General features: G+C 41.5%; 1 protein-coding gene across 6 annotated transcripts in view; it reads right to left on the bottom strand.

Moving 5' to 3' along the window:
* The window catches only part of LOC111946699 (leukocyte elastase inhibitor-like), a 36,488-nt gene extending 11,492 nt beyond the window's left edge, over positions 1 to 24,996 (bottom strand). For 3 of the 6 annotated variants that reach the window (XM_023950439.1, XM_023950435.1, XM_023950436.1), the window contains exons 1-2: positions 24,620 to 24,988; positions 132 to 314 (exon numbers count right to left, since the gene is read on the bottom strand). In XM_023950439.1, coding sequence (XP_023806207.1) covers positions 132 to 314; positions 24,620 to 24,787 — 351 coding nt within the window. In that variant the 5' untranslated portion in view covers positions 24,788 to 24,988. Of the gene's footprint in view, positions 1 to 131; positions 315 to 15,600; positions 15,669 to 24,619 lie in introns of all 6 variants that reach the window. The other 3 variants (XM_023950437.1, XM_023950440.1, XM_023950438.1) reach the window with 3 other exon arrangements.
* Between the last annotated feature and the right edge of the window lie 1,476 nt (positions 24,997 to 26,472).

Raw genomic sequence — 26,472 nt, 5'->3', positions numbered from 1 at the left:
GTTGACGTGGCATTATGATGCTTTGACGCCCAGCTAAGCTGCAGAGGCATGTAATATAAGTAAATGCATCACCAAGGGGTTTGGAAACCAAAATGTGTGGGGGGGGGGGGGGGGGGGGCAGTGCGTGATACCTTAGTCATCTGTGAGGCTGTGGTTCCTCTGGCTCCCAGCATCACCATGGCTAGAGCGGAAGAGATGCTGAACGGAGAGTAGAACACGTTTGCCATTTTGTCTTCGTTACTCAGCTGTTTGAACAAGTCCAGAGAGAACTTGGTGTTGGCTTTGGAAAGAGTGTTCAGGGAGGCCATGATTTCCTGCAAAAAGGACGAAAAATAGACAGTTTACATCTTTTTTTCAATGTTTTTTAATGTTTGCTACAAAAACGTTTTAAACCCAATTCTGCTATATTGCTGGGATTGTTTACACCTCACACATTAGATTCTGATAGTAAAAAAAGATCAATTACATTTTTTAAATAGATTTGTCCTCTTAGAGGTGTTAGAAAGTAAAGGTTCTTAGACCTCCAAGCACTGACTTTAATGTAACATTTACGACACAAATGAACCAAATACAAAAATGATTTTAAAATCTAATGTCTGAGACAATCACAAAATATTTATTAAAAAATTCAAGCTAAATAAACATCTGAGAAATAGATGTAATAAAAAATTATAACTGAAGTTTAAAAAAGGAACTCGTCTGTCAAAAAAACAATAAAAAAATTCAATCATCCAGTTAATTTAATCTTTATTTATAAAGCACTTTTCATGCCTGGCAACACCACGTGCTGCACGTCAGAATAAATATTCAAAAGCAATGGCGCACAGGTAAGAAAAACTGATTTCAAGAATAATTTGTCTCCATTCTACCTTCTGCACATCCTTTTGTGTGTTTGTAATCAGATGAGGTAAATGTCCGATCAAAGTGAAGAATGTGTTCACAGACACAAACATCTGATGACTGGGAGGAATCGGAAAACCACTATCTGTTTATGTCAACTCTAGAAATCCTGTAACAAGTTTTTTTGTTTTTGTTTGTTTTACAAGATAAAATGTCAGTAAAAAGGTAAGGATTAAAGGCTAATGGTTGCTGATATCTACTTTATTAACATTTTGTGCAAAAGCATGTAACCTATTTTTTATTAAATTTTTTAACTTGTCTTGTCCAACAGCTGGGCAGACAGATGAAAGCTGACGGCCTCTTGTGTTGGACATATTTTACTTTAACAAGAGGGGTTATTAATCTTCAGACAAACCAGAGGTATGTCTGAATAAACCCTTTTTGTAATTGAGGCCAAACTTTATTAATTTCAATCATGTTTGAAAATCTTTGGTGTTGGACCGGATGGAAAAGGAAAGGAGGGAAAAAGAGAGAGGGATGTTAGAGAGAGGAGGGGATAGGAGGGTGATAATAGGAGGGGGGGGGGGGGGGGTAAGACCATGAAGCAGCATAAAGCAACAAGTTTACTGGATGTTTATCATTACGATAAGGTTCAAATGTAGTACAAATCTCACAGGGCGGGGCCTGTCCACACACACACTCAAATGTTATCAACACACCTGCTAGCTGCAAAAATGTCCACATGTCAACATGTACACAAAACACAGTGTTCACACACACATACTTATGCCCTCAAACTAGTGTGAAATATTTCATTCATTCAATCATGCAAACTATTAGTGCAAAGGTGAGCTAACACCTGTGCTCAGGTGAGTGTTTATGTTCCTCTAAAATGGATGGTGGAATGTGAAAAGAAGGAAGGAGAGTGCCCAGCCATCCCCACACCAAGACCCCTGCCGAAGCAGCAGCGGCAGCCAGAACCCCCCAACGCCACACGGCAGCAGGCAGAGAACAACCGCCCCCCGGGCGACCACATCCGCCACCCAGGCCAGGGCCAGCAGGACCGCCGCGAGGCCCTCAGAGCAAGAGAGCAGGGAGGCACGGAGGGAAAGAGAGCGCCGCCCCAGCCCAACCAGGAGAGCAGCCCCCCCGCCGCGCCGTGAGGGCCCAACGCAGGGCCCCACCCGAGAAGGGCACCCACAGCTCCAGACGAGCACCCATCACCACCTAGGAGCTCTAGGCATCCCCCTGCCCCAACCCCAGGTACGAGCCAGGACCCCCCAAGGGAGACCTGTTCCGCACTCCAGGCAGCCACCCACCCGGCCCACGGTTGGTCCAAGAAGGAGCAAGGCAGGGGCCAGCCGCCCCCACCCAGGAGGGGAGCACCCCGGGGGGTGTTTTAAACATGGCCTGACCAGGCTCGGCCACAGTTGGAAATTTGGCCGGGCCCAGCGCTCAGGGGCAAGGACCAGAACCCACCCCACAGGGATACGGACACCCCCGGCTCAGGTGTAATGTGAACCCTCTCCCCGCACGGAGAAGGCACTGCCGGGCCCAGGAAACCGGCACCCAGGGGACACGGCCGCCGTTGCCAAGGGCCCAGTACCCCCCACCAGGGATGGGGTAGGGGACAGATGGTCCTAGGTCCCACCTTCCTTGCAAAATGTGTGTGCGTGTGTTTGTGAGGGTGTGTGTGTGCATGTGTGTGTGTTTATGTTTGAATGTATATTTTGAGGAGTAAAGTGTGTGTGTACTAGGGGGGTTCAGTTAAAATTGGCGGGTAGGGCACTGAGGGGACATCTCCTGATTACTCACAGTGATGTCCCCTCACCCTCCCCACCAAGGGGCCGTAAATATCTAAGGTGAGGTTAGAATTGGCGGGTAGGGTGCTAAGAGGACATCTGCTGCTTACTGGCAGTGATGTCCAAGCACCCCCCTTACCTACCCTACATGTCTAAGGTGCAAATAAAACCGAGAGAGGGGGGGCCCACTCCATACGGCAACCATGGGAGGGGGACCACTACCAAGTAGCCCCCCCCCCCCCAAGGTGCATCGCAGGCTAAACCCCCCTCCCCCTATAATGAGATTATATGAGGAAGGGGGTAAGTTGGGGACAGCTGGTAGACTGTCCCCTGGTGGTCAAACAGCGGTCCCCCAGCCCCCCAGAGCAGGGCCCCCCGCCACCCCCCCCCCCCCAGCACAGGCAAAGGGACCCCCCCCCCAGGCCGAGCCAGACCACCACTCCACCCCCCCCCCCACCACCACCACCACACACCCAAGCCCAGAAGACCGCGCAGCGCCCCAGCCCGCCCCACCCAGGTACTGGACCCGACCCCCCGACCAACGGAGCCCTCATCGCCCCCCACCGGGCACCGGAGGCCCCAACCCCCACCCCAAACCATGGCAGTAAGGCAAGGAGCAGCGACGACCAGGCCCCCCACCCCCTAAGTCATGGAGTTAGCTATGGGAGCCCAGAGAGACTGAATTCTTTCAAAGTTTCTTGAACTTTGGGCTGACATTTTTTCCAAGCTGATATGATCAAGCAGCAGATTTCTGTGTTGACTTATATTTATATTTTTCTTGTTTTTCCAATTTATTAAAATATTTTTTAGCAATACAAATAGTTATGAAAATGATAGATACTAATCCTCCTTCTACATCGATGGCACTCATGTCACCAAGCACACAAAGTGACGGTGAAGCTGTGATGGAAACCTTAAGCCAGACTGATAGATCGGCACATACCTGCTGCCAGAGAGCCTGGACAGGCGTGCAGAACCACAGTGCATGCATGTAACTGTTGGGTAGATTACTATCACAGTGCTAACAAATGTCTGAGTTACTGAGACCCATCTTGAACATCCTCTGTCCAGTGTAGTAAATTCTGTGTAGAGTTTTGAAATGGATTAGCGGCAGATTTGGACTTTTTGTCAGTTTAAAGGTGTTTAGACAAAGTTCTGACCAGAAGCTTTCATCTGTGCTGATGCTCAAATCTGCATCCCATTTTGTTGTCGGAAGTGAAATATTATTATCTAAATTACATAAAAGTTTGTATATTTTGGAGAGAGTTTTATTCATTGAAAAATTAATGAGAGAGGTAACTGCTTCTGGTAGCTTTAAATCAATGTCTTTGTATGTAAACATTTTAGTAATAATTGATTTAAGTTGCTGATATTCCAAGAAGTTATGTATTCCATGTTTGTCTTGTAGTTCTTGGGGAGTTATGAATCTTCTATCAATAATTACGTGCTCTAGTTGTTTTACGCCCCCTGCTTGCCAAGCTGGGAAGTGTATCATTTTTTTGTTTATAAGGATGTCCGGGTTTTTCCAGATGGGTGTCATTTTGCACGGTTGAATTGAGGATTTTGATATTTTGAGAAATTCCCACCAGGCTGTTAAAGTAGCGTTTATATTAATACTTTGAAAACAAGCCTGTTTTTTAACTGTTTGGCTAATAAATGGTAGATCTGACAGGTTGATCTTTTCACATAGCGCCTGTTCCAAGTCTAACCATGAGTTGGTTTCTGAATTATTTTTTAACCATTTTAAGATGTATTGTAATCTATTTGCAAGAAAGTATTTGTGGAAGTTAGGTAATTCTAAGCCTCTACAGATTTTTGCAGATTTTAAAGTTTTTAGACTAATTCTTGCAGATTTATTGTTCCATAAAAAGCTTGATATGGATGAGTCTAATGTTTTGAACCATTTTAGTGGCGGTTGTGTGGGAATGATTGAGAATAGATAATTAACTTTAGGTAAGATTTTCATTTTAACCGTGGCTACCTTGCCCATAAGGGACAGAGGCAAGTTGGTCCAGCGTGTTAAATCGTCCTGTATGTTTTTCAGTAATGGGGTGTGGTTAAGCTGCACCAGTTCTGATAGTTTGGGGGGAAAATAGATACCTAGATATTTGATATTTGCTGATTTGACTGGTATCGTGAGTCTTTGCTCCGCATTAATGTTCAGTGGTAATAAAACAGACTTATTCTAATTAATGGAGTAGTCTGATATGGAGGAGAATTGAATTGAAATGATTGTTGCTGTGTTGTTTACAGACTTCCTGTGACGTCATTTCTGGGTGAGCTATTCCCAGTGCTAGTCTTGTGTGACTGCTGTCCTCTTGTTTGGCATTAGCCTGACTACTATTGCTTACTCTAAGGGTTATCTGGGTTAATATTCACATCTAGTACCTTTTATTAGCGAATACACCACTGTTAAACCGCTTGCTGTTCACTTTCTCATTTTGCTAAATAGACCACTTCTCTTTACCTAAACACCGCTAGCCTTAGCTTAGAACCTAGCATGGCCACCTCTCTTTCTGTCTCTCCTCCTTTCTCCTGCCCCATGTGCCATATGTTTAGTGATGACCCTGCCTCCTTTAGTGAAAATAGCGGTAGGTGTGTTAAGTGTAGTCTTGTGTTAGACTTGGAGGCCAGACTGGAGGAAGCTAAGCCGGCTAGCCAGGTCGTTACTCGCGGGTCGCGCTACCAGGGCTAACTTAATTAGCACCCCAGCGCCCTCCCAACAGCCGGGAGACAGTCAGGGGTTTGTACCGGTTGGGAGGAAACATAGTGCTAAACGCAAAGACTTAGAGCACCCGAGACTCCACGTTAGTAATAGGTTCTCCCCCCTCAGCGACACACCCGCTGAACACTCAACTCTGGTTATAGGCTCTTCTGAAGTTAGAAAAGTGGAGCTACCAGCGGCTACAGTCAGGTGTTATCCGGGGGCCAGAGTTGGTGACATCGAGGGGAACCTTAGGATGTTAGCTCAGAGTAAGTCCAGGTTCCGTCGAGTCGTGATTCACGCAGGCGGTAATGATGCCCGACGGAGACAGTCAGAGGTGGTTAAGTTAAACGTAACTTCGGTGTGTAAACTGGCTAAGACGATGTCCGACACTGTAATTTTCTCTGGTCCCCTGCCGAACTTAGTCAGTGATGAAATGTACAGCCGCTTTTCATCATTTAACCGCTGGCTTTCTAGATGGTGCCCAGAAAACGGCGTTGGTTTTGTGGACAACTGGAGCGCGTTTTGGGGGAAGCCCGGTCTCATGCGGAGAGACGGCGTCCATCCCACCCGGGACGGTGCCGCTCTTCTTTCTAGAAACATTTCTGCTAGCCTTAGTCTGTTAACCTGACAATCCAGAGATGAGACCCGGGCGCAGAGCAGCAGTGTAAAACGCTCCTCTGAGCCTCCCTTAGGGTTAGTGTCGGTGCAAAACCCATGCAGGGAAAGTCAAGCAGGTTCAAGCTTTAGCTTATGTGCTGAAAGACAAATGAAAGGAGCGCGTCATAGAAACCTTAAAGTGACAGACAGCAGTTCTCACAAGCAGAATTATGATGTCATTAAATGCGGTTTATTAAACATTCGATCCATTTCCTCCAAGTCCCTCTTAGTCAATGAGTTAATCATTGATAACAACCTTAATCTTTTAGCCTTAACAGAAACTTGGCTCCAACAGGATGACTATGTTAGATTGAATGAAGCAACCCCCCCCCACTTATGCTAACTATCAGAAATCCAGGATTTCAGGGAAAGGAGGTGGTTTGGCAGTAATATCACAGTCTAGCTTACTTCTCAGCCCTAAAGTTAAAAATGCTTATAACTCCTTTGAAAGCATCATATTGTCTATAAGTCACCCAAACAGGAAAACTCGAAAACCTGTTTTACTCATAATTATTTATCGCCCCCCCTGCCCATATTCAGAATTTTTAACTGAGTTTTCCGACTTCCTATCGACTATTGTCTTAGATTCTGATCAAATTATAATATTAGGGGATTTTAATATTCATGTTGATGACCCCAGTGATTGCCTAGGAAAGGCTTTTGCAGCTTTATTGGATGATGTTGGTTTCACGCAAAGTGTGAATGAACCCACTCACTGTCATAAGCACACCCTGGATCTTATTCTAACCCATGGGATAGAGATCAGCCAGCTGAGTGTCCTTCCTCTTAACCCCATCATTTCTGATCACTTTCTGATTATCTTCCAGTTTACACTGGAACATCCTTCTGCCCCAGTGAATAAGAAACAGCTTAGAAGAACCTTAACTGACCGTTCTGTGTCTGAGTTTAAACACACAGTTCAGCCAGTACTTAGTAATATTCTGAGAAAATACTCTGAGACCAGCTCCCATAGCATCAGTCCTAGTATAAATGACCACTTTGTTAATGATGCCTTACAAGCCCTCAGGAGTACACTCGATGTTGTTGCCCCCTTGAAACCTAAGTTCGTCAGACAAAACCGAGTAGCACCGTGGTTTAACGCTGAAACTCGTTCTCTTAAACAAGAAACCCGTAAGTTGGAAAGAGAATGGCGCCGCTCCGGTTCAGAGCAGTCTCTGGATATCTGGAAACATAGCCTATTAAATTATAAAAAAGCTCTGCGTAGAGCTAGAAGCCAGTACTATTCAACCTTAATATCAGAGAATGGAAATAATCCAAGATTTCTTTTTAGCACTATTGCTAAATTAACTCGCAGTCAGAGCTCAGTAGAACCACATGTTCCTGTTTCTCTCAGCTCCGATGATTTTCTTACATTTTTCGATAGTAAAATCTCAAATATTAGACATAAGTTAAATCAAGTTATTCCTACTATCAGCCCAGAACAGGCTGAAGTGGTAGAAATGGAGGCATCCATAGAAACCTCTGTAACATTAGACTGCTTCACTGCTGTGGATCAAGCGGAAATAACATCAATTATTACGTCCTCCAAATCCTCAACGTGTCTGTTAGACCCAATTCCCACTAGACTTTTTAAAGAAACTTTTCCCCTAATTAATGATCCCATATTAACAATGATAAATGCCTCTCTGGAAACGGGATACGTACCACAGTCTTTTAAATATGCAGTTGTTAAACCTCTTCTGAAAAAGCCCAGTTTGGATCCTAGCATCTTGGCCAACTATAGACCGATATCAAAACCTGCCCTTTATTTCTAAAATCCTAGAAAGAGTTGTAGTTAAGCAGCTTTACTGCCACCTACAGGACAACGGGGTTTAGACCTCACCACAGTACGGAAACTGCACTAGTTAGAGTCTCTAATGACTTGTTATTGGCCTCAGAAAAGGGACTACTTTCTATTCTGGTCCTGTTGGACCTCAGTGCAGCCTTTGACACTATCGACCACGGTATTTTACTCCATAGATTAGAGCAGGACATAGGGATCAGAGGATCTGCTCTCCAGTGGTTTAAATCCTATCTGTCCGATAGGTATCAGTTCATTAATGTAAATGGACATTCCTCTCAGTGCACTCGAGTCAACTATGGAGTCCCACAGGGCTCAGTCTTGGGACCGATCCTGTTTACGCTTTATATGCTACCCCTAGGAAACATAATCAGGAAACACAGCATTAATTTTCATTGTTATGCCGACGATACGCAGTTGTATTTATCCATGAAGCCTGACCAGAATGACCAGATAGAGAAACTGAACGCCTGCATCAGTGACATCAAGACCTGGATGACAATTAATTACCTCCTCTTGAACCCAGAAAAAACCGAGGTCATTATACTTGGTCCTAAAAACCTCAGAGATGCTCTGTCTGCTCAGATAGTCTCCCTGGATGGCATAAGTATAGCCCCCAATTCCACAGTTAGAAACTTTGGGGTTTTACTTGACCAGGATTTATCATTTAAGGCTCACATATCTCAGGCGTGTAGAACTGCCTTTTTTCACCTGCGGAATATTGCTAAGATCAGAAATATACTTTCTAAGAGTGATGCTGAAAAACTCATCCATGCATTTGTTACGTCGAGGCTGGATTACTGCAACTCCTTGTTAGCAGCGTGTCCTAAGAGTTCCTTAAGAAGTCTCCAGCTTGTTCAGAACGCAGCAGCAAGATTGTTAGCTGGAACTAGCAGAAGAGATCACATCACTCCTGTGTTAGTTTCACTCCATTGGCTCCCAGTTGATTCCAGAATCAATTTCAAGATCCTCCTGTTAACCTATAAGGCCTTACATGGAATGGCCCCGTCCTATATTAAGGACCTCATAGTCCCTTACCATCCAATGAGAACACTTCGCTCGCAAAATGCAGGACTGCTTGTGGTTCCTAGAATTAGTAAAAGTACGGTTGAAGGTAGAGCGTTTAGCCACCAAGCCCCTGTCTTATGGAATAAGCTCCCAGCTCATGTAAGAGAGGCCGACTCAGTTTCTACATTCAAAGTTAGACTGAAAACATTCCTCTTTGGACAGGCTTATTGTCAGACTAGTTAGTATTCAGAGATTATTTAACTTAATGTTAATTTGTTTAAATTAAACTTAATAATAATATTTCTTTTAAAAGGCTGCTAGAAGTTGAAGCTGGGGAAACTATGGTGCACTGGGGTTCTGTCCTCTTTTCTCTTCTACTTCTACCCTTCCTCTCCTCTATTCTTGATCATAATTTATCATTTAGTTCTCCATGCCTCTGTTTGGTGCAGTGCGATTCATGTATTGTCCCTCTTTTCCTCTCCCCCCCTGGGGAGTGGGAGTGCTTCCAGACTCCAGTTGTTTCATCCGTGCTCCAGTTCCTGACCGTCTACCTCGCTTTTGCTCCCGCTCCTACACCTGGCTGGGGATCCTGCCTCTGGCTCATCTCTGGCTCGTCTCTGCTCTGTACCTGACCGAGTACCTCGTCTCTGCTCCTGCTTCTTCACCTGGCTGTGGCTCCTGTCTCCGGCTCGACTCGCGCCTTTGACTGTCCCCACAACCACGACTGGATGAAGCTTGTCTGCTGGACTTTATATATGTAGTTGTAGATTTAGATAAGTTCATTCTTCTCTAAGAGTTCTGGTAAATCGTCTGTCCGTCCTGGGGGAGGATCCCTCCTTCATGTGGGCACCCTGAGGTTTCTTCGTTTTTCCTTACCGCGAAGGGGGGTCTGAGGGCAGGGATGCCAGTATAGCTTAGTCAGTTTGTTAGTTCATTTTAGTATTTCCCTATTGAACTCTTTGTATTCGTGATCCTTTTGATTTCATGTTTTACTTCGAAGCCCATCGAGACGACTGTTGTTGTGATTTTGGGCTATATAAATAAAATTGAATTGAATTGTTTCATTTACAGAATGTAAATTACTTAAAAACAGTAATATATCATCTGCATAGAGACTATTTTATGATGGCTGTGTTTGGTTTTAATTCCTTTAATGCTCTAATTCTGTCTTATTGCTGAAGCTAGAGGCTCAATAAATATAGCAAAAAGAGAAGGAGAGGGGGGCAACCCTGTCCGGTTCCTCTTCCGAGAAAATACCTGTTGGAAGTCTGTTTATTAGTTCTAACTGATGCATTGGGGTTGTGATATAATATTTTAATCCAATTGATGAATGATTCTCCAAAACCAAACTTATGGAGGGCAGCAATAAGGAACTCCCAATTTACTCTGTCAAAAGCTTTTTCAGCATCCAGCGATAGTATGGTCATTTCCCTGGTTTTTAATGGTGGCAAAGTCTATTATATTAACAAGTCTTCGGAGATTGTCATCCGAGTGTCTGCCTTTGATGAATCCAGTTTGGTCAAAGTGAATTATGTGAGGAGTGATTTTTTTTCTATTCTCTGTGCTAGTGCTTTGCAGATAATTTTTACATCTGCATTGATTAGAGAAATGGGGCGATAGCTTGAAGGACTAGTTGGATCTTTATCTGGTTTTAGAATAAGGATTATGTTGGCTGAGTTCATGTTAGGTGGTAGTGATTGGCTTTCATTGATAAATGTGACCGTTTTATAAAACGTTGGTGCCAGCTGTTCCCAGAATTCTTTATAAAACTCAGCAGGAAAGCTGTCAGGCCCTGATGCTTTACCATTAGGCATAAGTAACAGAGCTTCATGAAGTTCAGACAACAAGAGTGGAGAGTCTAAGTTTGCTATTTGATCCTCATTTAACCTGGGTAGGTTTACATTATTAAGAAATGAGTCAATACTTCGCTCTGGCAGATTGATCTGTGATGTATACAAGTTTTAAAAAAATTTTTCAAATGCGTTATTAATTTTGACCGGGTCGTGAGTGACATTTCCTGTTTGGTCCATAATAGAAGTGATTGTTGATTTTTCTCTATTAATTTTAAGGTGATAAGCCAGAAATTTGCCAGATTTATTAGAGTTTTCAAATCCTTCAAGTCGTAGGCTTTGTATTTGAAGCTTTAAATTTTTCAGATCTCCCAGAATGTGTTCCTGTGTAGAAGCAGCACAAGCAGTCTCCAGGGTTTTTGATTTTATTTTGTAGTTCTAATAAATCTGCTTTCTCTTTGCGTTTTTTATGCGTTGAATAAGAAATGATTTTTCCTCTCATCACTGCTTTTGCTGTTTCCCAAAGAAGACGTGGTGAGATATCGGGAGTATTGTTGAATTCTAAGAAGGTTGCTCACTCTTTTTTAAAGAATTCAATAAATTCCTGGTACAACACCCTCAGGTACAACCTCCAGGTTGTACCTGAGGGTGTGGACATTTCCCTAGAAATATTTACAGAAACTGGTGCGTGATCACTGATAATAATTGGATGAATGTTGGAACTTTTAATTTCTTTTAGAAGAGATTTACTGATTAATAAATAGTCTAAACGGGAGTGTGAATGGTGAACTGGAGAAAAAAGGTGAACCTCTTAGTGTTTGGGTGACATGAGCACCAAGCGTCGCAGAGACCCAGATCATTCATGTACTGCTTTAGTATACTTGCAGACCGCCATGTATGCTGGTTTGCTGCTGTGCTGAGTCTGTCAAGTTCAGGATTCAGAATCAGATTGGCGTCTCCTCCTATAATGATTGTGGAGTCAGAGTGAACCGCGAGTGAGGTGAAGAATCTGACAAAGAAGGAAGAGTCGTCAACATTCGGGCCATAGACACTGGCTATGCAATAGTCCTTATTCTGAATGGATATATTAATAATTACAATCTGCCTTTTGAGTCAGTAACTGTATCCTTGAGTGAATGTGATGTTTTTATTAATCAAACAGCAACTCCTCTTTGTTTGGAGTTGTAACTAGAAGAATACATGACTGGAAATCGTAAGCAGCACAGGAGATGATCAGCTGATTTTGATAAATGGGTCTCCTGCAGTAAGGCTATATCTGCTTTAAGATCATTCAGGTGAGTTAACACTGTCAAACTTTTTGGCCCAGAGCCAAGTCCACGCACATTCCAGCTAACGATGTTAAGACTATTCATAGCTGCTCTGACCAAGAGAGTGTAAGGCTAAATAGAGCGTGTGCCGGTCCGTGTGCGCGTGCCCGTAGATCGATGAAGGAACGCTGTGCGTTTGGTTTGCGTTTCTGACTGTGTGGGCTGCATGTTGCGTGTGTCCTATGTGGGCTTTTTGTGAGGTGTTTGCGGGATGTCCGCGAGTGTGAGCTGGTTCGTGTGCGCGCTTGTTGTCGCGCACGTGCCCGTTCCGTGCATAAATGAATACCAACTTACCGAGGGACGTGTTGCCTTTTGGATAATTTACATATGGGGGAGGGGGGAGAGAGGGGGAAACTAAATGAAGAAAGAAGTAAAGAAAAACAGAAAGAAACAAACATAACAAGAAAAACAACAGAACCATGAGAGGCGAGAAAAATTAAACTGCTTCAACGAGATGGAGGTGGGATGATTGATAAGCCGGTTTCATTCATTTAACACGTTTAGCCACTGTTTTTAGCGCAGCATGGATGTCAGATCTTCGGCAAAGCCAGGGGGTGATCTCCGGGTCTCGGAAGAGCCGGCCATCCACGAACAGTTTATCCACAGAAACCACAGCTCTGGACCCATTGGCAATGTGTTTTTTCCTCAGAGGAAAAAGGATCTTTCTGCGCCGCAGAATCTCAACCGGAATCTGGTCGTTCACGCTAAAGTGCGTTCCCTTCAGCTTCCGGCCGCGGCTCTTCACCAGCACCTTCTGCTTAAAGTGGTCAAATTTGGCTACAATCTGTCTCGGACGCTGGTTGTCGGACCTTCTTCCTCCGAGCCGGTGCACCCTCTGGAACGCGATCTTCTGCACCTCCTCCTTTGGGAGCTTCAGAAGGACTTCACCGTGGCCTCCGGGTCCTCTCCTGCCTCCTCTGGAATCCCCGAGATCACCAGGTTGTCCCTCATGCTCCTCGACTGAAGATCCAGGAGGGTTTCTTCGATCGAGCTTTTTTCCTCAGAAAGGCGAGCGGTGTCACTGCTCAGGGTCTTGACAGTTTCTCTGAGGGCCTGATTCTCCGCTGCAAGCTCCCGAACCTGCTGCTGGCTGAACTCTAAAGACTCCCGCAGGCCTTGGAACTCTCTATGGAGGACCTCTAGCAGATTCAAGCGGCAATCAAGGCTGGGGAGCTTTTTATCTATGGAATCTAAAGTGTCACTGATTCCGCTGCCTGGAGAGGAGGCAGCTCAAGAATGTTCTGGACGGATGCGTTTGGGGGAAGGAGGGGTGGTGTTGGTCTTCCCCATAACAAAGGTATTGTAGCAGCCGTCTATAATTTTCCAGGTCCTCCAGGCTGTCAAAAGGCTTATTGAACTTTTACAGATGTTAGTTTTACAGCTAATTTGATATGGCGGTAAAGTGATATAATACAGAAATGTTTGTTCAGCTACTTACGCACCGCCAAGTTGAGTTGCCACACCGGTCTCGTTGAGTCTCACGATACTACAGCATCAGCTCCCCTACTACAGCATCCCTCCAGTCCATGTAACCTATTTTGCAGACCTATTATCTCTGCAAGACAACTCCAAATCTGCATGCATGGCCAACTTTAATAATGCTAGACTACCAGTAAATGTTTTTTTTTTTAAATACACATTACAGACGGTTTAAGTCTGAAGTGTCACATGGATTGTGACTTAAATCTGATAATCAAGTGAGGAAAACATTTGAATATTGTTTTTGTAGTCATCAGATTTCTACAATACATGTAAATGCAATTCATTTGTCATTTTGTCTGATTATTTCTAAAGACTGAGGTCTTTTAAACAGTCATTATCACCTGGATTATTCCCCTGACATGATCACGTGATCACCACAATCGTTTTTCCCATACTATTACTCGTGCTTCTTATTTTTTAAAAGTTTTATATGTTACGGAACCCGTGTCCTGACAATAAAATATTAAAATATATCTTGTTCCCACAGATTAATATCTTGTTCGCACTAAATACTACTCCGTTCCCTCAAAATGATTAATTCGTTCGAACGCAATAATTAATCCGTTCGAACTCAATAATTATTCACGACGCAAGTCATTCACACGGATATGCTCTCCTTATGGCCGCAAAAGCTACTTTCAGCGGTAACTTCCGTGTCTCTGTGACCCACATTCGTTCAAGAAAGGAACATGAAAAACAAGAATGATCACTTTATTACTGTCTCAATGAATATTAGAAAAATATAAGATTTATATTCATAAGATTTTTATAAAAATTCAAGGATTAAAAGAAAGAGACGACTAGAAGATCCGAGATGTCATAATTGGAATCCTGACCCAGATCGCTCCAGATTGGAAAGAGAAGAAGGACATGATGGTGGATACAGTTCGGTTGGGGAGAAAAGAGGAGGAGGGCAGACACCGACAGGTCATCATACAATTTGTTATGAGGCACCGCAGAGACGCCATCTGGAGAAAAACCAAGAACTGTTCAACCTGTAAGAATCTGGGAATCGTCTTCAAGGAGGATTTCTCCAAAGCTGACAGAGAAGCTCGAGCAGCGGCCTGGCCGAAGATGGAAGAAGCCCGAGCAGCAGGGAAACATGTGTTAAGGGGGGTGGTTGATGGTGAAAGGCAGTAAGAAGATTGAATATGGAATGAAAAGATGAAATTGAATTATTGCAGGTTAGAGGGACGATCTGGGTGAGAACACACGAGCCACCAAAGAGGAACCGGGTATTTTTGGCCACAAAAACAATTTATTAATCCTAAAACCTGACTGGCCAATAAGATGGTAAAAAAACTATAAAATACATAAAACAGCTCTAAAAAGTATAAAATACAATAAGATGCAGAAACAGGGTAAAAACTACTACAAAGCAATACTAAAAGTCCGGGGGACAGTCGACAAAAGCAGCTTTGGGAGACAGCATATCCGGAATCCAGGGGACGTCCTCCACCCGCCAGACTTGACCCATGATGTCCTTTCTCCATGACCAGGGAAGTCCTCGGGTCACACGCACCAGGACCTGCAGGCAAACACATCTGCCAGCACCAGAAGCAACCACGGTTGCCTTAGGCCATCCTGAGGAGTGTGGCTACGCTTTCCCATACTAACAGGGCAGGCAGAGTTCCCCTCTGCCTCTGCGCGTATTCAGCCTCACACACTCCTCCCCGTGTCATGTCGCTTCTGGCTGGCCTTCCGGGACATCTTGTGTGTTTCTACCAGTCTGCTAAGTCACGTCGGGCTACTTACAACACAGGCAGGGTCCCTGCCCTGCCTCTGCGTGTTGACGGCATGGCAGAACTGGCGGTCCCAGCGGTCCAATTGCCCCCGGTGCGTGCGCCCTCCTGACTCCATTGGTGCATCTGATGAGTGGTCTGGCGGTCCAAATGCGTCCCATGTGCATACAGGCCCGATGGTTCCCGGTGTGTATGCCATGCTCCCAGGGTGCGCAGGACCAAGCGCCCCTGGGGTATGCGCCCTCCTGGCCGTGCAGGAACTTTTCCCAGAGTCTGCTACATTCTGGAGCGCACGTCTGCTTCTCTGTTCCACTCCTATATAGTCTCTCAATTAAGAGCAGGTGCTTCTAATTAAGGGGCGTGTCCACATGCACCATGCAAGGGGTGTAAAAACACAACAAACATGCAAAAAACCATCCAATCATGCATTTAGTTTGTCCCACCTGCTCACACGTGTACTACAGAGGACCGGTGGGCTACATCAATGGTATCAGGGTTCGTGTGGACTGAGCTGGTTCAATAAAACAGTTCAAAGAAGGAAAAGGATGGAGAAAAAAAAAAAAAAAAGGTTATTTATAGGTTTTTCATGCTAGTTAATGCTAATTCACATCTACTGTAATGGTTCTGACAAAATTTATCTTGGGGTTAAAATCTCGGTCCTCAAAGATTATACAGTTTTAGGGGCATATTCAACGCTTGTAGTTCCAGCTTCTTTAGCTTTATCTTTTTGTGTTATTTGTATTTTTTTTTTTTATGTCTTTGTCACAGTCATTATGTTCTTATGTTACACTAGATGCTAGGGGTCTGAGATATTCTGTCAAAAGAAAATCTGTGTTTTTGTTTTGTAAGAATCAAAGAGCTCAGTGTTTCCTTCTGCAGGAAACTCATTCCAGTGAAAGTGATGAAAAATTCTGGTCTAATCTGTGGGGCGATAAAATCTACCTTAGTTATGACAGTAATAGGTCAGCAGGGGTCGCTACACTACTGAATAACTTTCCAGGGAAATTGTTAACAGTGAAGAGGGATGATTCAGGTCAGTGGATTATTTGCATTTTTTATCTTGATGGATGTTTTTTAGCTCTAGGTAATGTTTATGGCTAAAATTGTAATGCTCAAAATAAATTAACGTTTCCCCATTTAAAGACCTTAGACAGAGATATCCAATTCAAATACGAATAATCGGTGGTGATTTTAACATGGTGGAAGATGATTGGCTGGACAGATCTCCATCTGCATTTCTGAATCACCATCATAATCCAACACTCCTTCATTTCTGCACAGAGCTGCACCTAATAGATGTATGGCATAGAGATTTCCCTGATGCTTAAGCCTTTACCGGGTTTAAACCAGATGGTACAGCCAAATCTAGACTAGACTTTTGGCTAATCTCAGATGATCATCAGAGTTTCATCCCGAAAATAAACATTTCAGCTGCTCCGTTAACAGATCACAGTGTGGTCAGACTTTCCGTCCAACTTCAGTGTTTTCAGTCTAGAAACAAAGGCTATTGGAAATTTCACTCCAATCTTCTTAATGATGAAACATATTGTCAAAACATTATTTATAAAATTAATAAAATTAATAGGGAGGCTCACTTCACATCTTATAGAGATAGATGGGAGTTTTTAAAATATAAAGTGAGACAAATTTCCATATCTAGAGGTAAGCAGATTAGTAAGCAGTATAAAATCAAGAAAGAAGAAATTATCAAAGAAATAAACTCAATATGTCACAATTTGGACTCAGATGAAAATCATAAACAGCAAATGATTATCTTGCAATCCTCCTTGGATAAAATGTACATAAAGAAGGTCAAAGGTGCATATATCAGATCAAGAGCAAGACGGATTGAGGAAGGGGAAAAAAGTTCTGCATATTTTTGTAGACTGGAAAAAAGAAGGCAAGAGCGAGACCAATGAGTTCTATCGCTAGAGGAGACGTCACGTGGTTCCTCATGGGAGGAGAGCACCGCCATCTTGGTGAGGTCAAGTTACTGCTGCAGTGCATGCATGTGATCAAATCGTTTGCATATTACCAGTTCATTGTTTGGGTTTCAACTGCCAAAATCAGATAAATGAGTCCATGAAGGAGGAAGGTATATCATTTCACAGGTAAGTATTTTAATTTTTTCTTTTAATGCTGCAGGGGCTTCATTAATAGTACACATGTTGACATGCATGATGCTGCAGGGCTGTTCTCAACATGCTGCATGATGTACGGATAATTTGCTGTCGACATAAATGTACATTTTATTTTGCTAAACCTGTATACAGCATACTAAGCTATTATAGTAATATAGATTTATACATTTCTGACTCAGTGACTGAACTTTTCTTGCAGGTTTCCAATGGATTCAGACTTAGGGAAAAAGTGGGCCTTAGCTATCAAAAGAGTTAACCCAGATGGATCACTGTGGTTAACAACTAGTAATACAGTCTGACTGTTCAAAACATTTGTGTAAACAAATTTTGATGAGAGGCCAGACTGTTTGCTTGAAACCCGACACAGTACCATCTGTGTCGGGTTTCAAGCAAACATTATTATTATTATTATTATTAATAGACTTGTTTTTTATTATTTATTGACTTATTATTTATTTATTGTTATTATTTACTGTTTGTATTGACTTACTATTAATTTATTATAATTGTTATTATTGACTTATTGTTGGGTTTTTATTACATTACATGTCAAAGAGGTTTAAAACTTCTAAATGTTTAGAAATTATATTTAAAAATTCTTTGTAATAATTTTTTTATTTGTAAGAAGTTCTGCAACAATGCCTTTTCATTAAAGTTTGAGCTTTTAAGGCTGACTGTTTCTCTTCTTTAACGACAACAAATGATGTATCTATATATATATTATATATAAATATAATATATTTACATATATGTATAAATATATATAAATGTAAAAATATATATAGCTTATAAAAGCTACTTAGACACCACTAAGCAATAGAAATCATTGTCATGTGGGCGTCGTCGACCTCACCAAGATGGCGTCGCGCTCCGCCACCGTCGGCCAGGCTTCTAAAGCGGGCGTGTCTCCTCTAGCGATATAACTCATTGAGCGAAACAGTGTAAAAACTTTGTTAATAAAAGATGTGGAGTGCACAGCTCCTACAACAATTACAAAAGAAAATTTTCAGTTCTACAGTGAGTTATACGCGTCCTCATACTCCCTCCATGATGCTGAAGCCTTTTTAAAACAAATCAAACATTTGGTCCCTAAAATAGATGATGGCTGCAGAGAGCTTTGTGAGGCAGAGATCACCATGTCAGAGGTAGAAGATGCTATAAGATGCTTAGCTTTGGACAAATCTCCAGGTTCAGATGTGCGGACTGTTAATTTTTATAGACATTTCTGGGAACATGTGAAAGACCTGCTTTATTTGACACTGAAGGAAATAACTAACACGTAAACTCTACCAACAACTATGAAGCAAGGCATCAGAACTCTCATACCTAAATCTGGCAAAGATCCTCGACTGATTTATAATCTGAGACCAATTATCGAATTACATAAATGCCAAAAATTGAAAGGGCGTAAAGACAACTAAGCGGGCGTATTTAGAAACTGAGTGAGTGAACCTTAAAACTGTGATGGCGCAATTCTAACCAAGCGACCCCGTATTTTACAACTGAACGGCTGAAATCCTAACTGAGCAGTGATCCTGCTCAGTCAATTCTCATTTGCGCCCTCACCTGGATTTACGCTCAGTGTTAAGGGGGCGTTTTTGTCACTTGGGGGCGGCATTCAGGGGTGTGTTTGTCACTTAGGGGCAGGAACCTTTCTGGTTGATCTGATTGGCTGAAATTTGCATGCCAAGCAGCGGGGCGGGACTTTCATTTTGGGGCTTTAATAGAAAAGGAACGGCGGCTGTAACGTGGATTAAAAGCATTAAAACTGTAACAAATACAGTGAATTTCACATGAGAAAAAATTACAGCACAAAAAACCCGCTCCACTTTCTTACCTTAGTTTTGGGTTGTTGGTAAATGTTTTAATCCACGTTACATCCGCGTTTTTTTTTCTATGATTGCCTCTAACAGGGGGGACAAACAAGTTTGACACAAAGAGCCGACATCTCTAACTGTGATAGTCAAAGAGCCACACCACACACTGACCTGCCAGACAGGCACACAATTAAAGCCATGTTATTTCTCATAACCCTCTCCTCTCCTCACAACAGCACTGGATTAAGCGGGGCCGTTTAGTGTTTTTTCTGTATACGTAAACACACATACCGGTGAAACGTGCACACTGGTGTGTGTTTAAAAAAGGCAGCGAGCGCAAAACTGAGTTGGTTGTGATTTATTTTTTCAGTCATCAATCAGCATTTATAATCCATCAAAGTCCTCATCTTCTGCATCTGAAACAGCTGGGCTACATTTCTATCAAACACGCCGGCTTCCCTTTCCTCATCAGAGTCCGTCTCTTTGCCATGCGGCTCCAAAGAACAATGAAAGCAGACTCCTCAGGCCAAGTTTAAGTCCTGCAGTCCCAAAGTAACTTGCCGGCGCTGCGTCCCGGTAAGGGGGGAGGGGATGGCTCTTCTCACGGTCATCTGCTGGAAGTAGCAGCGCTGAGCCTCGAGCCGATCTTCCAACACAGGCCTTTCCTTTTTCGCGGAAACTCAGCTGCTGCTGCGTCTTCTTGTCTTGTCGGAGTTGGTTTTCCAGCGTCCTCTCTTCCGAACCATGGATTCATTATTTTAAATTCTCTGGCAGCTGAGGTTCGATAAGTTAGAAAGATCTTCACAGATTCAGATTTCCTGCTTCAATAACTCTTCTGATCAACGTTCAAATGTGTCAGCAAGTATCTCAATACTTTCGTATTAACACAGAGAGTGAACCACAAATGCATTTCTGAAGAAAATAGATCGTTTTTTGCCTTTTAATCAGAATTGTTCGCTTTAAACTGTGAATGCAGACATGCAGCAGCCGGCTGCTAAGGGACCGTCAACAAAGTGCAACCTCTGTGAACTGTGAAACACCACTGTGTAAAAATCAATAATCTTACAAAAAGATCATAAAATTATTATAAAGCATATTCTTGTTACAATACATATTTTGTAGGAAAGTCCATCTTCATTTTATCTTGTTGCATATACTTTTTCAAATTTTAATAAATATGAATCATGACTAAAGTTATCAGTAACTTGACATGACCTTATTGTCATACTAAAATAAAGAATGTCAATAGTTCACTTTGTTTATTTATAGGAATTTTTCATATTTACAAATGGATCAGATGTGGTCAAAAATCCTCAATAGCTCTGAAGATGCCAGAATTTTTTTTTTTTTTGCATAATCTTTATTTTAGTAGGAAAATATAATATAATAAAATAAAATAAGGTCATGATTAGTCAGTACAGGAAGTTTTGTGTCAGTAACTACAGCATCTTCAAAGCCATTCAGCATTTTTGACCAAATCTGATCAATATTTTAATATGAAAATTTCCTAACAATAAACAACGTGAATTATGACATAATCTTTGTTGCAGTAGGACAATAAGGTCATGATTAGTCAGTAGAGGAGGTTTGGTGACAGAAGCTTTAGTATCTTCAGAGCTATAGTGCATTTATGTTGTGATTCATATCTCTATTAAATTTTAACTTTGACTTTCTAACAAAATTTAGTATAATAAATAATAATGTAGCATGACTATGCTGACGAGTCTTCATTACCAGTTCATATAAATATAGACATTCACTTTTTAAAAGTTCACTGATTTTTACAGAATGCTGTTTCACAGAGGTTGCACTTTGTTGACGGTCCCTTGGCAGCCGGCTCGCTGCTCTGTTTGCATTCACAGCTTGAAACGAACAATTCTGATTAAAAGGCCATAAAAACGAACTTTTTTCTTTAAAAATGCTTTTGTGGTTCACTCTCTGTGTTAATACAAAATGAGTGAGATACTTGCTGACACATTTGAACGTTTATCAGAAGAGTCATTGAAGCAGGAAGTCCGAATCTGTGAAGATCTAATTTAACCGAACTGCAGCTGCTCTATTCCCGTGTTCCTCCGCGTAGCTGATAGCTGCAGTTTAAACTATGCCTCATAATCGTGTCTCTTTGCCTTTCCAGGGTTTCCAAACGAAGTTGTTCTGCATTATTCACATATCTGCTCCTTTGTACTATGGGGGGGGGGGGGGGGTCTTCTTTCACGGCCTTATGGTTGTGAAAGTACTGAATATAGAAAATATAATAAAAGGCAGAGAGCCGCACGCAGCTCAAGAGCCGCCTGTTAACCCCCCCCCCGCACTGAAAAATGAAGGTCCCGCCCCTCTGCCTCGCCGATAAGCCATGCGAATTTCAGCCAATCAGATCAACCAGAAAGGTTCCTGCCCCAAAAGTGACAAAAACGCCCCCTTAACACTGAGCGTAAATCCACATGAGCGCGCAAAAAGGAATTGACCGCGCAAGATCACTTCAGGGTTAGAATTGCGCCTGCGCGGTTTTAAGGTTTACTCACTCAGTTCCTAAATACGCCCGCTTAGTTGTCTTTACGCCCTTTCAGTTTATGGCAGATTTGTAATTCCATACCAATTACCTTACTTAATAACGACTATAAAATCTTAACTCACATATTTGCCTATAGAATGAAAACTGGGATGTCCCAGATTATTTCTGACACTCAGTCTGGCTTTCTGATAAGCCGATCCATTCATAATAACATCCGCCTCATACTGGACCTGTTAGATTACAATTATCTGATAGAAGACGAAGGCTTCATTTTGTTCCTTGATTTTTTAAAGCCTTTGACAGTCCAACATCAATTCATGTTTCAAACTTTAGATTTATTTGGCTTTGGACCCAACTTTATCAATCTCACCAAAACACTTTATGGAGATACGAATAGTGTCATTTCTTTGCCACATGGGACCTCGCCGAGATTCTCCATTAACATTTGAGAAACTTAATGCTTTAGGCCAGCAAATAGCAATCACTCAGTTCGCTGACAATACAGCTATTTTTATGAAGGACAGCAGTCAGATTTCTGTGGTTTTACAATTAATAAATGTTTTCTCCAGAGCTTCTGGTCTGAAACTCAATCTAAATCAATGTGAATTATTGCCAATTAAAGATCCCACTTTAACAACAATTCAAAAAATTCCTGTTAAATCCCAAGTAAAATATCTGGGTATTCACCAAACCAAAGACTCCAAATCATTGGACTTTTGGAAAACTCTAGATAATTGTAAATTAAACCTAAATTTGTGGTCCAACCGAGATATTCCTATTCTGGGCAGAGTTTTTCTAGTAAAGATGGAATCTCTGTCAAGATTAATCTACCCTGCATATTCTTTATCCTTCCCTAAATCTGCAATTAAAGATATAAATCAAATTCATTTTAAGTTCATTTAGAAATACAAAACTCATTATATTAAAAAAAGTGTGATGTTAACAGATTATGAGGAGGGAGGACTTATAGCTATTGATGTTGAGTGTTAAGACGGGACGATTAAAATCAACTGGCTGAGATCCTTCTTAAAGTACGAAAAAGGTTTCTGGTATCAATTCCCCTCTAAAATATTAAGGGATGTAGTTGGAATTAACGTTCTACTTAAATGTGACTATGATCTAAAGAAAACTGCCAATCAAACTTTCTGCCTTTCATCAACAAGTTTTATTGCACTGGAAACTGATTTATAAGCATAACTTTAGTCTGCACACCACGCCTCTTTGGAACTGCTGTTATGTGTTACGGAGAAACAAATCCTTGTTTTACAATAACTGGCTGACTAAAGGGATATGGTCTGTTCTGCATCTACTGGATCATTCTGGAAACATTTTGACGCTTGAACATTTTAGTTCTAAATTTCAGTTATTTGATCGGAAACAATATGATGCTGTGATCAAAGCTCCTCCTCGGTCATTGATACAATTATCACAAAATCTACTGTTAAACAAATTTCAATTAAAACTTTATTCACTCTTATTGGATGGGCAGCCGATTACAAAGACAGAATTACCTAACAGCTTCATGCGCAGATTGTTTGTTAAATGACTCTTCCAAACACATCTCATCAGAAGAAAAGCATTTCTAAACACTTCTCTAAAGAAGAGGTATTTGAATTAAGGTTGAATTACTTAAAATTCTGTATTTTACCAAAAGTAAAAGACAGTTCTACAGTGGGTCAGGTGGTAGAGCGGGTCGTCCAATGACCGAAGGGTTGGCGGTTCGATCTCCGCTCCCACCAGCCAAAATGTCGTCGTGTCCTTGGGCAAGACATTTCACCCTCCTTGCCTCCAGTGTGGCTCCACTGGTGTGTGGATGTGCATGAATGATCCCAGTGATGATCAGAAGGGCCGTAGGCGCGAAATGGCAGCTGTCAGTCTGCCCCAGGGCAGCTGTGGCTACAACCGTAGCTTACCATCACCAAGTATGAATGAGGAGTGAATGAATAATGGACACAATGTAAGCGCTTTTAGTGACTTGAAAAACGCAGATAAATCCAATCCATTATTATTATTCATTTTAAAACAATTAGTGATGTTTATCCATCCAAGGAATTTTTTGAGACTTCGTTTTGGGTTTGAAGAGAATGACTGCAGTTTTTATTTAAAGGACATTGAGACTGTGGATCATTTATTCTTTAACTGTGGAATTATAAAAACATTCTGGGAAGATTTATATGGAGTCCTATAATGTTCATAATCAAATAAATAAATATTTAATTAAATAGATAAATATGACCTAATGCAAATACACAATCAACCAATAAATATCTCATAAATATATAAAAAGATCATGAAATGGTGAAAAACCTGCACACTGATTTTAAATTAGCCATTCAATATTTTTCATTTTGCTTTAAAAACCTGTTCATTATTTTTAAACAGCATTTTAAAATATTCATTTTAATCATGTGGAATATTATTACAATTCTACGTCTTTTTTCAGAACCTTGGATTTCAAAATCAATATTTTCCAAAGTAGCTTTGTTTTTATTGCACGTTGCTGTTTTTCCACAATGGACGATTTATTTCACGAAGAGCTTTATCAGGAGAATACAAGGAAAGTTTTATATACACAAAAATAAATATTTGGAGACCAAACCACTTTTTATCACATTTCATAAAGAGCTCTGTTTTTACTTTCAATCACTTCATTATATGAAAAAGAAGGATGGCTTGAAATTGCTTAGTTTTGTTCAGAAATACAAACTTCACAAGTACCCCTAACCAGTATTAGACTATTTAGATTGGTTCTATGTTCTTTTATTTTATTTTTATTTAACTTATTTGTTTTTATTTATTTGTGTGTAATGTTCATTGATTTTTTATTTTTTTCCCTCTATTCTTTATTTTCTATGTTAATATGTTATTTGGCAATGGTGATGGATCTTCGAAGTTATGTTGATTACATGGTTATTGTTCGTTAATGACGATACAATAAATAACGGTTATTTACCTCAATTGTCTATAAAGTAAAAAAAAAAAAAAACCTTACCTCGTTGATCATGAACCTCGCAGCATCATTGAACATGTCGTAATCGTCGTCTGTGTACACTATGTTCCTGTACTGATAGTGATAGTTTCCATAAACGACCAACACTAGACATACAAAAAAGGAGACCAGGAAGAGGACTCGCTTCTCCGCTGACAGTCTCTCCATCATCCTGGAGCGCACAGCTAACAAACCTGCTTAGCAGGTTGAACCGCCGGCCAAATGGTTAGTCAAGGATTCTTTTCCGCAGACTGTTCGTCCCTCCTTGAAAATTTGTATTTTGCTGAGCTTAAGAGTTGCTTTAGATATATTTAAAAGTTTAAATGCATATTGATAGCAGTTCGTTGGAGTTCAAACCTTATTTCCGGAAGTTGTCTTCTTCTTCAACGCTGTATCTTCGTATTCGTTGTCTCGTTTCTGCTGCCTTGTGGCGTAGTCTAGGTACTGCAACAGATATGACCTAAAAGGCAAAGCTGGCTCTTTGAGCTCCAAAGACCAAAAAAGACTAATAGAAATAAATATCTTTGTTCTTTCTTACCAAAGATTTATATAATTAGCACTTTTAATTAAGAGTAACTTTAAAATAAACAACAATAGCTACTGAAGGGCTGGATCCAGGGACGTCCACATGATTCCAGGGGGTCAGGGGCTAAAACCCGGAAAGGGGATGGACACTTTTTTTTTCTGGTTCTTTACACAATATTATTATTGTAAATTGAACAGTTAAATGTAAAATTTGAAAAAAATTGTGACTAAAAATTGTGTTTTGGTGTTTTTCCATCTCACAATGGAGGACAAAGTGTGTTTTTAAGTAATTCTTTATTAAAATCATGAATCAGAAGCAGATGAAAAATGTAATTTGAAAAAGCTTGTAGTTGCCATGTAGAAGCTACAATCAGCGGGCCACATGCTCCATATTTCAATCCATCTACTTGCAGACAAATAGACCCACATACATCTTTGTGGCTGGATAGTTTGTGTTCTTCATCCAAAGCTGGATAGTTCCAGAGTGTTGCTCACCAACTTTGTTGGGTAAAGAATCGGAGGAAAGCCTTTGTGGTGGATTGAGTTAATATCAGAAAGAAGGAACATGAGAAACTGGAGAAATACCAGGGGCACAGAGAAGAAATGGAGAAAGCTTTGAAATTGAAGGTGACTGGTGCACGTTATGTTGGTGAACTCGGGGTGGTAACCGCTAAACTGGAGGAGTGGCTGCAGCACAAAGACCTCAGACCTCTCAGTCCAGAAAAGCGCAGTTCTAAGAACAGCTAAGATACTGCAGGACCCTCAAAGTCAAGTTAAAGTCCCACCATCTGTCACACACCTAGGTGTGCAAAATTTGCATTTGACCTAGGCCTGGGCGATAAACTGATTGAATGAATTAATTCACATTTTTTGTTACAGCCGATTTCAAAAATACTAAATCGAGTTTTTGTGTAATGCCGCATTTTTGGCTCCCCAGAGCTTCCGTAGCGTTAGTTTCACATGGCCTTATGGCACGCAACAAACAACAACATCATAGCACACACAAAACAGCAAGCGACAGCATGGCTACCGGTGAGAGTGGGGAGTTTGTTCCCAAGAAAGGAATCAAATCCTCTGTTGTTTGGAACTGGTATGGGTTTGCTGCCACAGACGTGGAGGAAGAGAACCCACGCTGCAACATTTGCCTAAAGCCCATCGCAGTCAAAGGCTCTGGCGTGGCACATGATCATTCCTCTTACACATGCAGCGCCAAGACACACATACACATACCAGTACTCTTTCTACAATGCCTATATAGTTAGTTCATTAGTTAGTTAGTTGTCACTGTTATTTGTTAATAAAGAATACTGCGATGTAATTATTACTTTTAC

The sequence above is a fragment of the Oryzias latipes genome, chromosome 20 (genome assembly GCF_002234675.1).
Source record: "Oryzias latipes chromosome 20, ASM223467v1".
Taxonomy (NCBI): domain Eukaryota; kingdom Metazoa; phylum Chordata; class Actinopteri; order Beloniformes; family Adrianichthyidae; genus Oryzias; species Oryzias latipes.
The sequence above is the reverse complement of the archived record's forward strand: the minus strand, read 5'-3'. Positions and strand labels throughout refer to the sequence as shown.